General features: G+C 41.7%; 1 protein-coding gene across 1 annotated transcript in view; it reads right to left on the minus strand.

Moving 5' to 3' along the window:
• Nucleotides 1-13,321, minus strand: part of oplah (5-oxoprolinase, ATP-hydrolysing) — a 16,939-nt gene extending 3,618 nt beyond the window's left edge. The window contains 27 exon segments of the mRNA XM_020609582.1: nucleotides 974-1,134; nucleotides 1,236-1,393; nucleotides 1,499-1,648; nucleotides 2,106-2,240; nucleotides 2,422-2,568; nucleotides 2,691-2,875; nucleotides 3,586-3,633; nucleotides 3,636-3,744; nucleotides 3,843-3,944; nucleotides 4,032-4,192; nucleotides 4,310-4,461; nucleotides 4,754-4,866; nucleotides 4,984-5,122; nucleotides 5,396-5,533; nucleotides 6,029-6,199; nucleotides 6,378-6,490; nucleotides 6,626-6,760; nucleotides 6,866-7,041; nucleotides 7,647-7,714; nucleotides 8,564-8,702; nucleotides 9,048-9,213; nucleotides 9,422-9,617; nucleotides 10,114-10,237; nucleotides 10,777-10,891; nucleotides 11,337-11,528; nucleotides 11,947-12,147; nucleotides 13,021-13,321. Coding sequence (XP_020465238.1) covers nucleotides 974-1,134; nucleotides 1,236-1,393; nucleotides 1,499-1,648; nucleotides 2,106-2,240; nucleotides 2,422-2,568; nucleotides 2,691-2,875; nucleotides 3,586-3,633; nucleotides 3,636-3,744; nucleotides 3,843-3,944; nucleotides 4,032-4,192; nucleotides 4,310-4,461; nucleotides 4,754-4,866; nucleotides 4,984-5,122; nucleotides 5,396-5,533; nucleotides 6,029-6,199; nucleotides 6,378-6,490; nucleotides 6,626-6,760; nucleotides 6,866-7,041; nucleotides 7,647-7,714; nucleotides 8,564-8,702; nucleotides 9,048-9,213; nucleotides 9,422-9,617; nucleotides 10,114-10,237; nucleotides 10,777-10,891; nucleotides 11,337-11,528; nucleotides 11,947-12,117 — 3,664 coding nt within the window. The 5' untranslated portion in view covers nucleotides 12,118-12,147; nucleotides 13,021-13,321.
• Nucleotides 13,322-13,566: the final 245 nt, after the last annotated feature.

Here is a 13,566-nt window from a genome sequence, read left to right on the forward strand (position 1 = left end):
AGAAATAAAAAAAAAAAAAAAAAATCAGCCGATCCAAACCACAAAAAATTCAGTTTTTCAAAGAATAGGGTTGGCTTTGATGAAGAGTTAAGATGGTGACGGGAAATGATGTCCCTCTCATTGATGCTGAAGGTCGAGCACAGCCCCACCAAACGGTCAGCTACCACTTACCATTTATGCAGTCTGACATGCTCTGCAAAAGAAACAGTATTTTTGAGTGGTTTAGCATCTTCTTGGAGGAAACATGGAACCTGATGATTATTTCAGCTGCCTAGAGTTAATAATAACGAGTTTTTTAATCCTCCGTCACAGTTTTCACAACAGTTTGTGACAGGATTTCTTTTTTAAATAACCACTCTTTATAGTTGTTTACTGTTAAGTTGAGGCAGCCAAAATAATCATCACACTCAGTTTTCTCCAAAAAGACACAACCACTCACCACTGTTACTTTTCCAGAGCATGTCAGATTGTGCAAATGGTAAGTCATAGCTGGTGGGGATGGGCTTGACCTTCAGCATCGTTACATTTTTAGATGTTTTGAATTGTTTCTTATGTTAAGCACTTTGTTGGCCTTGGCTGTGTTAAAGTGCTTTATAAATAAAGTTGAGTTGAGTTGAGTTGAGTTGAGTTGAGCATCAGTGAGAGACATTTCTCGTCGCCATCTTCAGTTTTCAGAAAAGCCTTATTATCCTCGGAAAAACTGACAAAATTAATATTTTTCCTGGACTGGATTGGATGATTTATGATTCCGTATCATTAGAAGAGTCTGAGGATTCAGGAAATACCTTCAACGGTGGCTCAGCTCTCTGTCATGTATGTTGACAGTCAGAGCTTGGGGCTAGGTGCAGGTCTGATCCACAGCTAAAGGAAGCAGAGATGACTAGTAACTTGGCAAAATCTAAAAGAGACAAAAACCTAACCTCATCTAGTGAAAAGTAACTTTTAAAGGCAGGTTAAAATTGTGAGAGTTTACCCTGGAGGCCGTAGGGGCGGGTGGATCGCCTCTCGGTTAATACAGACAAAACCACCTTGTCCCTGAACAGAAGTTTCCGGATCACACCGTCTCCACCACGGTATTTTCCTGCACCTCCCGAGCCAGGCCGCAGGGAGAACTGCTCTAGAATCACTGGATACCTGAATGCCAGACAGCAGCAATGTACAGATCATTTACATAAAAAGCAGTGTTATTGGTGGTTACATCCAATTTTACTTTAAAGCTTCATCTCGTATCCCACCTCTTCTCCAGAATCTCTGGGTCAGTAATGCGGGTGTTGGTCATGTGACTGTGGACTCCACTCCTCCCATTCCAGCCTGGCCCAGCTCCAGCTCCCCCAGCAACTGTCTCATAGTAACCAATCCTCTCGCTGCCAAATGAAATGTTGTTCATGCAGCCCTAAGAGCAAGAATCACAATAAAACAAATGTTGAAGAAAGATTAGAAATTAACGTACTAAAAGTGGAAACTTTTTTTTTTTTTGGTCAAATGCAGCTTTTCTCACCTGTGAAGCAGCGCACACCTCAAACGCCCTAAAGATGACATCAACCACTCTCTGGGATGTAAGCACATTCCCTCCAACCACAGCTGCATTCTGGGAAGGATGGAGAATTGAGCCAGGGGGGATGATGACCTTGATCGGTAAGAGGCAACCCTGGATAGGAACATAGATGAATAATAATGAAACTATATGAACTGTGATTAGTTGGAATTAAATATTAGGCTTTTTAATCGCAGGACAAATTACCACACAGTCTAATTAGAAACATGTCCACTGGTGTCCACAGATGAATAAGCTAAAGCAGGTTCTAGAATCAAGACACTACAGCGAGCACACAAAGTTCATTGCTGTTTCTAGTCTGTTTGGGATTTGTGGAAAATAAACAGCCTTATCCTTTGAATTATTGAGTTTTAAACATACATCATGACAGTAAACCAAAAAAGCATATAGATCTGATTTTTTTTTAACAATAGCTGTCTCAATGCAACTTAACTGAGCATGCTGCCAGGAGTCCCTATAGCTAAACCTTTCACTCTATCTTTGTAATAAATCAGTGAGCCTTAAAATAAAAAAAAAAACAAATGCTCTTGCAGGAACAAAACTTTTCTACCTGATTAAGTGGGATGTCCTGTCCAACCATACACCGCAGGCAGTAGATAAGAGCGGAGAGGGTGATGGCCCGTGGAGCATTGCAGTTCCCCCAAACCTCTGTTCCTGTCCCTGTGAAGTCAAACACTGCACTGCCCTGGAGAGCATAGGGGTGGGTGTGTTGCGTCTTAGTTAGTACAGACAGAAGCGGTGGGTTTTACATATGATTGCAAAGTCATGCAATTCAAGCTTTGACTGTTTCAATCCTGTTTTTCAAGGTGATCATTGCATTGTGTGAGATAAAAAGGGGTAATCACAAGGAGATCCTCTGTACTCACCTCCTCTTCACTGATCTGGACTCGCAGCCTGATTGGTGTTCCATCATCCATGAAATCTTCCACCTCCACTTCCAAGGAGCCAGTCTGTTCCTGTTGTTGATGTGCAAAGTCTCTCAGCATGTCCCTTACTGCCAGCTCTGCATTACTCTGAAACACAGATCACACACACACACACACACACAAACAACAAAAGCAGTACTTCTTACTACTGCGTTTCAGAAATACAGTTCTCTTTTATACTATTTCACCTACAACATAGCCACACTTACTTGAATGTATCCCATGTAGGCCTGGACCACAGCTAGTCCATAGCTGTCAATCAATTCCCCCACCAGCTGGCTGCCTCTCTGATTGGCTGCCACTTGAGCCCGTAGGTCTGATAGGTTGTCATGGAGATTACGAGTCCCAGAGCAGCCTGGGTACTTGGCTGGAGCCATCAAAGCTTCAGTTACAGCTGATATGGAGACAGAGGGCAAAGGCAAGAGAGAAATCCAGTGGGGAAAGAATGAAGACAATGTTAAGTGGGATGACAAACATTTCAGCAATAATGTTAAGTGGGATGACAAACATTTCATGAGCAGATCTTATTTTGAAAACTGACTTGATGAGGACAGGATAGTAGAGTTATCAGTTTTAATCAGTTTCACAGCATTCATGTTATGCTCGCTTTTTATTTTCCATATTCCAGTAAAAACTCAAAATTTCTTCAGAGTGTCTCTGAAGTCACCAAAAAAGTTTTTCAAAATGGCCTTTTCTTACAAATGCATTAACACATAACATAAAAGGTGGGTGTTTGTAATGGTGCGTTACCTAATTCAAGTTAGTTAATGCTTTGAACAATGGAAAGTACAGTGGTAAGAAAAAGCAAGTGAACACTTTGTAATTTGTGTGTAAATAAAGACAGAACTGTTGTATTAGCTTAACCACAGTAATTATACATTTGCTCATCCCAACATACTTTTTTGCCACTGTAGTAATGTTATACATTAGCCATTCGCTAGTGTATCACACTACTATGCAAAGCAATTGGTATCATATAGTCTCTGTGTCTCTATAGTATAACTGACATATATGAAGCAAGGATTCTTTATCTGGATTTGTCCATAATATCTTTTGCTCCCTGAGTCTCTCACATTCCTCTTGGTTCATCTCTTCCTCTCTTACCCTCTTCCTGGAAGATCCCACCAGTGACAAGTTTAAAGGAAGAGAAAAAAGAGAGGTGGAGTTGGGGGGCATGGAGCCCGGTGTGATGCCACCAATGTCAGCATGGTGTCCTCTGCTGGCTACAAAAAATACTGGGCTGCTCACTCCTTTTCTAAACACCTGGGGTGAGAAGAGACAGGCAGAAGGCAGTGAGAAAGACGAGGAAAGGAGAATATGTAAGAAAAAGAAAGGAATAATGTTGACAAGAGAAAGCTAACCGGTGTGATGACTGTGAGGTCTGGGAGGTGGCTGCCCCCGGCACACGGGTGGTTACTCAGAATCACATCCCCTTCTTTCAGTTTCTCCCCCAGAGATCTCATCTGCATAGAGCATCCTTTTTGTTATTATCTGAACAGGCTGTGTTGTTTCAGCAGTATGAGAAACACTCATAACTACAAATCCCTTACTTGAGATTGGACAGTCTCTTGCATGGCACCCAGGTGGACAGGGATGTGAGGTGCATTAGACACCAGGCCACCATCTGGTCCGAAAATTGCGCAGGAGAAGTCGAGACGTTCCTTAATGTTGGTGGAGATGGCGGTTCTTTGGAGAACTCTCCCCATCTGTTCTGTAAAGGAAAAATGATACAGCACACTTAAACAAGTGAAGAGAAAGTTCTCACTGAATAGCTTATAATCATCCAGGCTTTACACATCCCTACTTAAAAATAATTAAAAAGATGTACCTGCTATGCTCATGAAGCGGTGGGAGAAGATGGACAGCTGCACAGCGTTGAGCTCAGTCCCCAGGGCACAGTGAGGATCAGAGCCTACAGTCATGATAACGTCGCCCCCTTCTGTCAGACGGGCTTCACAGCATGGCTCCACCAGGATGGTGCTGGTAGTGTAAAGAGCAGAAGAAGACTATGCATTATCACTGATGTTCAGACCAGGTAAATACAGACATTGTCACCTGAAGCAGTTTAAAATCACATCATACTCAACTCAGAGAAGTAAATTTCTGATTATGTGTCAACACATCAATAAAACTAAAGCAGCAATAGAAGACTTGTGAAACTGTAAATTTAAAGACAAATTGAAGTCCTGAGTTTAGAGAAACATTTAAAATATTAGAAACAAATATTTTTGATTAATTTAAAGCTACTAATAAAGAAGTAGAAAATGCCTACCTGTTCTTGTCAATGATGATGGCTGGTCCCTGGATGCTGTGACCACATGGCAGCTCTTCCCATAGATACACACTGGTGTCCAGGTAACCATCTTCAAAGTAACACTTGGTCACCTACAGACATAAAAAAAAAGTTATCATAATCCATTGGAGAATTAAAACACAAATGCTTTCATGATAAAACATAACATTTGTATTTATAATACATGTTCTGGAAGTAACTCCATATACCGTGAGTGGTGTGGCCTGTCCATGTCCTATCTTTGTTTTATACACTGATTTGATGCCAGATTTCCCACAACCCCTCACTCTAATGTCATCAACCAGGATGGGTCTCTCTGGGATGGTAAACCCAAATTCCTTCATATAACTAGAAAGACAAAAGGAGGGGTGTGACACAAAGGACAAAGAGTGCTAAAGGTCAGAGGAACATAAAAACACGAACATAGTAAATAAATGTCAGCTCCAAAGTTTGCTAAGCTTATCTTCTGTGGAAATATAACGCATTAACTTGACTGTGTTTGCTTATGCAGGCTAAACAGAAGGCAGCAAGGAGTTTATATGTACATAATGATTTATCCACTCATGGGCGAATATATGCTGCAGGTAATAGTAATGCAGGGATAAACGAGTGAGAGCTAACCGTTTGGTGAAGGCGCTGTGGAAGTCTCCAGCTTGACAGGACTGGGCATTGCTGGGGTGGTCAGCAGCGGTGACCATGAGAGCACAGTCGGTGCCTTTGTAACGCAGATGGAGGAAAACCTCAATGGTTATCTGACTGCTAAAGTGGGCAAGAAACACAAAGCTACTTTAGTCTGGTATGCTCTTTTTTATGTTTTTAATGAAAGTTAATGGTTTGGCTCCTCAGCTCATTGAACTTCTACAGTGGCACAAGCCAGTTTGACCCCTTAGGTCCTCAAATCTGTTTCTTTTAGAAGTACCAAGGGCTACATACAAGCGCTGGTATTCTCACAATTTTGCTGCAATGGCCCCAAACCGTGGAACAGTTTACCTGTTAATATTAAATCTGCGTGCCTTTAATTCACTGCTCAAAACATTTATTTTCCATGGCCTTTGGATCACAGTGGAGTTGACATCTCCTAATGTTTTTAGTCTGTGGGTCTTGCTCTTTATTTTAATGAAGACTATGTGAAGCCATGGGAAGTGGCACATGCATGTTTTAAGCCACGTTTTGTACGTACACAATGATTATACTGAGGCCCATGGAGAGGTGTAAGGTTAACCCCATAGCATGTAGTGTTTTGTGGCCATTGACCTGGTGAAGCCACGTGCACTGAGGGCATCGTGACAGCGTTTTGAGAGCTGCTCTATCCGGCGGTCGAGCTCGCTGAAACAGTGCTGCTCATACTGCAGTGAACATGGCTCCTGCACCTCCTCCACCACGTCAGCTAGAGCCAGACCATAGGCCGACAGCACGCCACTGTACCTGCAAAACACACACATGCACATTACAGTCAAAGACATTGTACATGAATAGTTATTTTGTTAGTCAGTTGTCAGATTACTCAACCAGAGAAGAATCAAATACACCCTCTTTGCTGTTTTGTATCAAACGTTTTCTCTCTTACAAGCACGTAACAAAAATAAAACAACATCAGTCTTACTTATGTATAAAGACATTTTTCATCCCAAGGGCTCGGGCAATGGCACATGCATGTTGGCCACCTGCACCCCCGAAACATGCTAATATATGGAGAGATGTGTCATGGCCTTTGGCCTAGGACGTAAAAGAGGTGGGGGAGGTGGTGAGAGAGAGAAAAAAGGCTTTTATGTGATGATGTTAAACACAGCTGACAATCAAATACAGGGTTACTACTTCAACAGGGTGCAGCAGCTTTGATATCCAGACTACCTGTGTTAGAGCTCTGATCGGCCGGCACATGGCCTCGTTAGCGACACGAACAAATCCCATAGCAACCTCCTCCACACTCATCTCGCTGTTTGGCAATATGCTGTTGTGTGACTGGTTGGCCCCATCTGCGCTAATCTTAAAATGAAAACATGTAAAGCAAAACTTTAGCCTCATTATTTCTCCCTTAAAATTGATCAAGAAAACTGAAGCTCTTCTCAGTATTTCTGTAAATATTATTACCTGTGATTGGTCAGAAGACAAGAAAAGGTTGATCTCCTGGGTGAGATGACGGAAATGCTTCATGGTCTCGTCCAAAGACAGAGGTTCATTTTCCTTGGGCCCAAAAATCTTGGGGAAGAAGGAAGGGAGGAGGCGACCCAGGGCTAAGTTGGCATCTGTCACAGTCAGAGGGCCACCTGCAAAAACAAACAAAAACAAGGAATCAATAGTGTGTTTTTCAAAAGGCTGTTTTTGTGTGAGATGGTTCACTCTGTGTTTCAGTCTTGTATTTTACCATAGTTTTAGATAATTCTATAAAACATCAAAAGCACTGGATAGGTACTGGAAAGGCAAACACTAACCATCTCTCCTAGAAGGAACAGCAACAGCAAAGCCAGATTCAAATTTAATTTTGTTAACACACATTACAATTCCAAATGAGAACTGGTTATATCATCTGACAACTGGATTTATGCCAATTTCCAGTCTTCACACAGCTAAATCAGATAAACAATCCAGAGTATGGGAAAGGGAACAGGACAGCAGAACACACAAATCCCACTCTGCTTCTATTTTTGTATGTGGGGTTAATAAGAATAAAAGGTTCAAACAGGAATATGTACAATAATGTTTTAAAGAGTGGATGAAGCCACCAAGTTTGGGAAAAGTAAGCTAGAAATGTAAAGTGCATCTACCAGGCTGTGGACTGAAAACCATAATAGAGCACAGAGAGAAATTGGAAAAAGTACTGTTACAATAATGGAAAGGTTTAAGAATGATGGAGGACAACAGGCTTTGTTACCTTTTCTGTAGCAAGCCGGTCCTGGATGTGCACCTGCAGACTCTGGTCCAACGACAAACATCCCTGATCTGAGAGGAGAGACATATGAAGAGAATATAGAGAAAGACAAAGGGAGAAAGGAGCAAAGGAAAATGAATCTGATAATTTAATACATCAAATAAATAATTACAATTCAGTTAAACAAGTCAGATTAACAGGAGTGGAAAGAGCATCATAAATATAGGAGTACCTGACCTATTAATTGCCATTTACAAGAGTTTCACTAATTCTGATACATTTCAAATTAATTTGTTGTCCCATTTACATATGTACCAGGTGTTTCAATAGTTGTCATTTGTGGGCAGAGCCAAGTGGGTGGCCAGGGTGGCACTGGTCACACCCGGGTGCCACCCCTGCCAGAGTCAAAATGTGATGCTTAACAGTATTAATGGATGAGAAATCAAAAACAATTACAAACTGCTGCCTTAAAAACAACTAACAGTTTTCTGATGCTTTATAAGTGATATTAGTCAAATGAGTTTTATTTTATATCATGCATGCCACATGATATTTGCATTCATTTCTCTGACTATGCTGTTGTGGAGTACTTGGCATGATTCACCTCAGTGGGGGGAACCACTGTGCAGCAGCAATGGCAAAGTTAGCTAAAGAAAGCACCGTGCATCTCATTTGTGTACAAAATAAACTTGATTGTTACTAATGCATGGTTTAATTTTTCACAGAACTAGGTTTGAAAGTTCTATGAAAGTGACCTGATATAACTGTTGTTGTGAATTGGCGCTATACAAATAAACTGAACTGAAACTTTCTAGATCCACCCCTGCAAGTGCCTCACTGAAGCAATGAACTGGAGCTATAGCAAACAGCCTTCCAAAATACGGCAACAATTCAGCAGTCAAATACACATCTCAGCTCACCTGAAGAAGAGCCGTGACCCTCCACCTGCAGCCACAGTGTTAATATCCAGCTGAGGTGCTTGCAAGGTGATTCCGGCCGTGGCAGCTTCAAACACGTGTTCATACTGGCCTGCGTACCGGCTCACATCAGTGGATGTTCCTGCAGGAACAAACGAAAGAGAACAAGTCAGTAAGTACTTTATAAAAAGTGAGCAAATCCAAAAGAACCTGTGGCTTCCTGGATTAAAACAAATATTTTATTTTTTTGCCTTAAATTTAAGCCATTATTAAATCACTGCATTCAACTTTTAGTACTCAAACAGCCAATCAAAAAAGTGAAAGTTATAAGTATAAAAAAGTTAAATAATCAATATTTGAAACAATTCAGTTGCACAACAGATTATGGAACAAAGTATGATAAAACAACAGTGGGAAGTCACGACCATGCTTTGTTCATATTTGTTCTAGATGCTTAAAGCACTTCCTCAGCATTGCCCCTACTCACCACCCATGTCAAAGCCAATCACAGGCTTCTTCTCCATCTGGCTGTAAGAGGTGATGGCGTATCCAACCACACCTCCTGCCGGGCCCGAGAGAATGGCCCGTGAACCACAGAACTGCTCCATGGGAGTCAGACCTCCATCTGACTGCATGAACAGGACGTCCACATCCTGAGGACAGGGAGAAACTTTAACGCTCAAATGTAACAGGGTGTTGAACTGACACCCAGCTACTGGAACATCTGGAAAATCCTTGCTGCATTCTGCTGAGTAAAGGGCAAGAATGACCTGACTTGCACCTCCATGGCAGACTCAGAGTGACAAAAAGTAAAAAAAAAATATCAACATTAAATCACACATAGTAATGTGAGAAACACACCTTCAGGCCGTCCTTAAAGCTAGAGGTGAATCCTTTTAAATACTGATGAATTTTGGGTGTGAGGTAGGCGTCTGCGCAGACGGTGTAGCCCCGAGGCACTACCCGCACCATGGGCATGACCTCGCTGGAAAGAGATACCTGGGTGAAGCCCAGACGTCGAGCAAGGGCGCCCACTGCTTTCTCATGATTGGACCATCTGAAAGACAAAGGCAGAAGAACAGGGTGAAGGGTGGGCCTAGAAGCATAAACACAAAGCTTTTATGCATTTTCAACACTGTTTTACAGTATATTGTGTTTGTCTTATATGTTTTAAATTCTCCAGATTACTCTTTTACTAATGGGAGAAATTTGTGCTTTTGCCTGGGACATGTGACAGGAGTCTGTAGACTGTTACTGCAAGTGTAAATGGATTTCAAGGAACATATGAGAACAGACAAGTAAAGAGAGAAAAGATTAAAAGAAAAACATGAACTTCCACCCAGTAAACCACAGAAGTTATATACTAACTTGAGACTCAGAGGTGGAACTGTGTAAATGAGTGAACAGTAAGTTAGAAGAAAAATAAGTTGAATTTGTACCAGGCTCAGAATTACTGCCTGTGAAGGGAAGATTGATAAATAAAGAAAGAGCAAATGTAGCTTAGGTAAATATGCCTCTATGCCAAAAATGCAAAAACAAACTGTACTACTGACATGTATGAGTGTAGCAGCAGCACAGCCAGGCTGGTGATCCCTCGGGACAAAACGTCTCTCAGGTCGTCTTCTACACGCTCCAGATCCAGCTCTTTCCACACCTCCAGAGAATCCCCAGTGCTGCCTGAGAAACAGCAGCATACATAACAGAGATTATCTGCATTATTTCAGATGATGCGTTTCACCAGCTGGCTCCGCCCACACTTCCTCGGATCACGGTCTTCATATTGTGAAGATATTATAAAAATAAAGCTTACTTTTCTTGTAAAGTTACTCCAAAGTAAAGGGCAGTGCCATGGTGGCAATTTTCTCAAGCCTTCAGCTCGAGAAGGTGCCTTTTCTCCATCCCTATTTTCGCCATAGATGATGCTAACATGCTTATGTTTTATAACATAAAAATGTTCACCATCGTAGCATCTTGGATAATTAGCACAAAGTACAACTGTGGTGGAAAATTTACAATTTTGTGATCTCCAAAGTTGTTAAAATGCATGTTTGGTACACACATGAAACAGTTATTGATGGGCTTCAGTCTGAACCAAAGTGGCAGAACAATCAACTTGCCTGACAGAACAATGCCACTAGTGTAGCCAAAGAATATACAATAGAAACAAAGAAAATTAGACAGTTAATTATAAAAGAGAAGACAGTTTCATTTCACACCTGTGACAACACGCTTGGAATCTTTCCTGGGCAGCTGGCAGCCATCTTGCATGAGAACAACTCGCTCATCCACCTCTATTACCTCCTCATACAAAACGTCAGGCACAGCCACCTCCTGTTAATACACACACAAGTTACACCTGTACAAAGATCAGGCGGCATGACAGTGGATACACAGCTATAGATAAGTGACCACTTAAATTATTAATGGTACAACTGGCCTGTGCCAAACTCCAAGATTTGCCCCCAGTCTCAGCAACACAAGATAATGATTACACCTTTTCTTACAGAGACACCTGTACCCAGACTATTCATGAACACCACATACAGTACATTTAAAAATGCACAATAATGCAGATCTACCTGAATATGTTTGAGATGGTATCTGTGATCATGTGGTTGGATAAACCCACTATTCAGGGCCCAGTAATTAATCTGTGAACTTCATATGCTGGCTTTTCATTTAATGTGTTACATGTTGTAAACGTGTCTGTAGTCTACCTTTTCAATGTAAACATTTATGCATATAACCATGAGTTAAGGAAGCAGTCACTACAAACCAAATCAAATAGGTTTGGCCTGGCTTGTGTGCCAATGTGCAGCAAGTCCTTAAAGCCCTTAGTGACCAGGAGTGCAGTTCTCTCTCCCTGTCTCTCCAGCAGAGCGTTGGTTGCCACTGTTGTGCCCATTCTGATCCAGCCAATCAAAGAGGTGTCTACAGGCTGGTCACGAGGGAACACCTGCCCTGTTTCCTGCCAACAAATACATCACAGACAGATGATATAGTGATGTTATATCTTTATTACAGGTAGGGGTACTGTTGGGGGTCTTATGTTAATGGGTTGGGTCAGGTCCAGCTGAGTGGAGCAGAGTGGATTGATCTGGAGTTTCACGCTAGTGCTACCTTAATTTACATTCTGTAGCTTTAATGATCTAATGATGCACAAAGATTTTGTTTTTTAACTTGAACTAGCTACAAAAGCAAGCGACAAGGATCATTGCAACGTTCATTCACCACACCACATCACACTGCATACACACAAAGTCACATTTTGGACTCAATTTTTTTAATTGAACTGTAATTAGATTTACATTTACTGAAACATTCATGTCAATTATATTAAAAAAAAAAAGTATGTATTAATACATCCGCCCATCATGCCATGTTACCTCTTCCAGGACTCTGAGGATCCCCTCAGTGGGAGCATCTTTGTAGTTCTGCGGGTCCCGGGATAGCAGTTTCAGGACTCTCTCACGACCATCAGGCAGCCGGACAAACACATCAGTAAAGGTGCCACCCCGATCAATGGCAAAGTCGAATTTCCTCTTAGTGTCAGCCATAGTGGAGAGCAAGAAGAGCTGCTCCTCGGTCTGTAGAGACAGTCGCAGTGGAAACAGAGAAGGTACAGTAAGAGATTTGAAGAGTAGCTATCCACTGATGCGGATAGAAGTGAGATACCTGTTGAAAAGGGAGGGGAGAAACAGTTTGGATTCATAAAAATTAAGTTTGCATGTCAGCGCCTGTGTCAGCCTTGTCATATGCTCTGCAGTCTAATCAGCCACAATGTATGTATGCCACCACTCCTCTGAGCAACATTTCTCTCTCCTAGATGACAGATCTTCAGGCTTTAGTTTGGTTTGACATTTTGCCAGAACGAATTCACACTCATTCCTCTCTCATTCATACAGTTCCTACACTACTAATGCATTTGAAATACACATATGCTTACATTTTTGCAAATAGCTTACTAAAGAAGTTATCTGTCGCTTTAATCTGTCACCCACCACTGACATGCACTTTGTGACAGTTTATATAGATTTCTTGCATTTTTTACAAAACATGTAAGAATTGTTATTAAATCAACCGTATGTAGATGCTATTGCGACAACGGTTGACAGGCTAATGTGACTTAAAGCAAAGTATCTGCAAATGATGACTATACAACAACAGAGTAGCAGAAGGGCACTAAGGAATATTGCTAAATTCAGAGGATCCCTGTAGGGCTATCAGTGGACAGAGCATAAATTCAGATAAAGTCCCAGTTTCTGCAGGAATTTTGTCTAGGCTATTTCCACAGACAGCAAGGTCTGAAATAAAAGCCGCCCTGTCGTAATGCAATAAGAACACACTCTAAACCGACGGATCCAACAGGCTCACACTCTGTGAGCAGGGAAGCACGGGAACATGCACGTGCCCGAGTCAAAGCGGCGAGGCATCATAATCTGGCTACAACTTTTACTCACCAATCCACCACTTCTGCGCCGAGGAGATCTTCGTTATTCCGGCCAACTGTCAATATCGGGTGCTCCTCCCCTCGCCTGTCCGCTCGGGTCGGTCCGTCAGCAGGACTGTGTCGCACACTGTCTTTAATGGAAAGTAGGTCTGATGAAAAAGTCGCTAGGATGTTAGGCACATTCGAGATTAGCCAGATCCGCGCAGAATCGATCACCGGCGACTTTGCCTGCCAGACTTAATCCGTTAAACTCTGAAGATTTAAGACCTTGACTTGCTCTGACGTAACATATAAACAAACAACGATATTCTCACGAGATCTAGGGCATGATGGGAAAAGCTCGACTCACTCTAAATGCTAATTGGTTAAGCTGCTGGATCAACAAAGTGACGTTTCATATAAACAATTTTTTGTATAATTATACAGATTTTGATTTTATTAGTCGGTTTAAACTATGGTTTATCATTTTAACAGAATAAATGTGTGGTTGATGGTGAGTTTACTCTGTGTGAGAAGCTGAATAGTTATTTTATATTACAGATATGCATAGACTGTA

Source organism: Monopterus albus, unplaced genomic scaffold (genome assembly GCF_001952655.1).
Source record: "Monopterus albus unplaced genomic scaffold, M_albus_1.0 scaffold100.1, whole genome shotgun sequence".
NCBI classification, from domain to species: domain Eukaryota; kingdom Metazoa; phylum Chordata; class Actinopteri; order Synbranchiformes; family Synbranchidae; genus Monopterus; species Monopterus albus.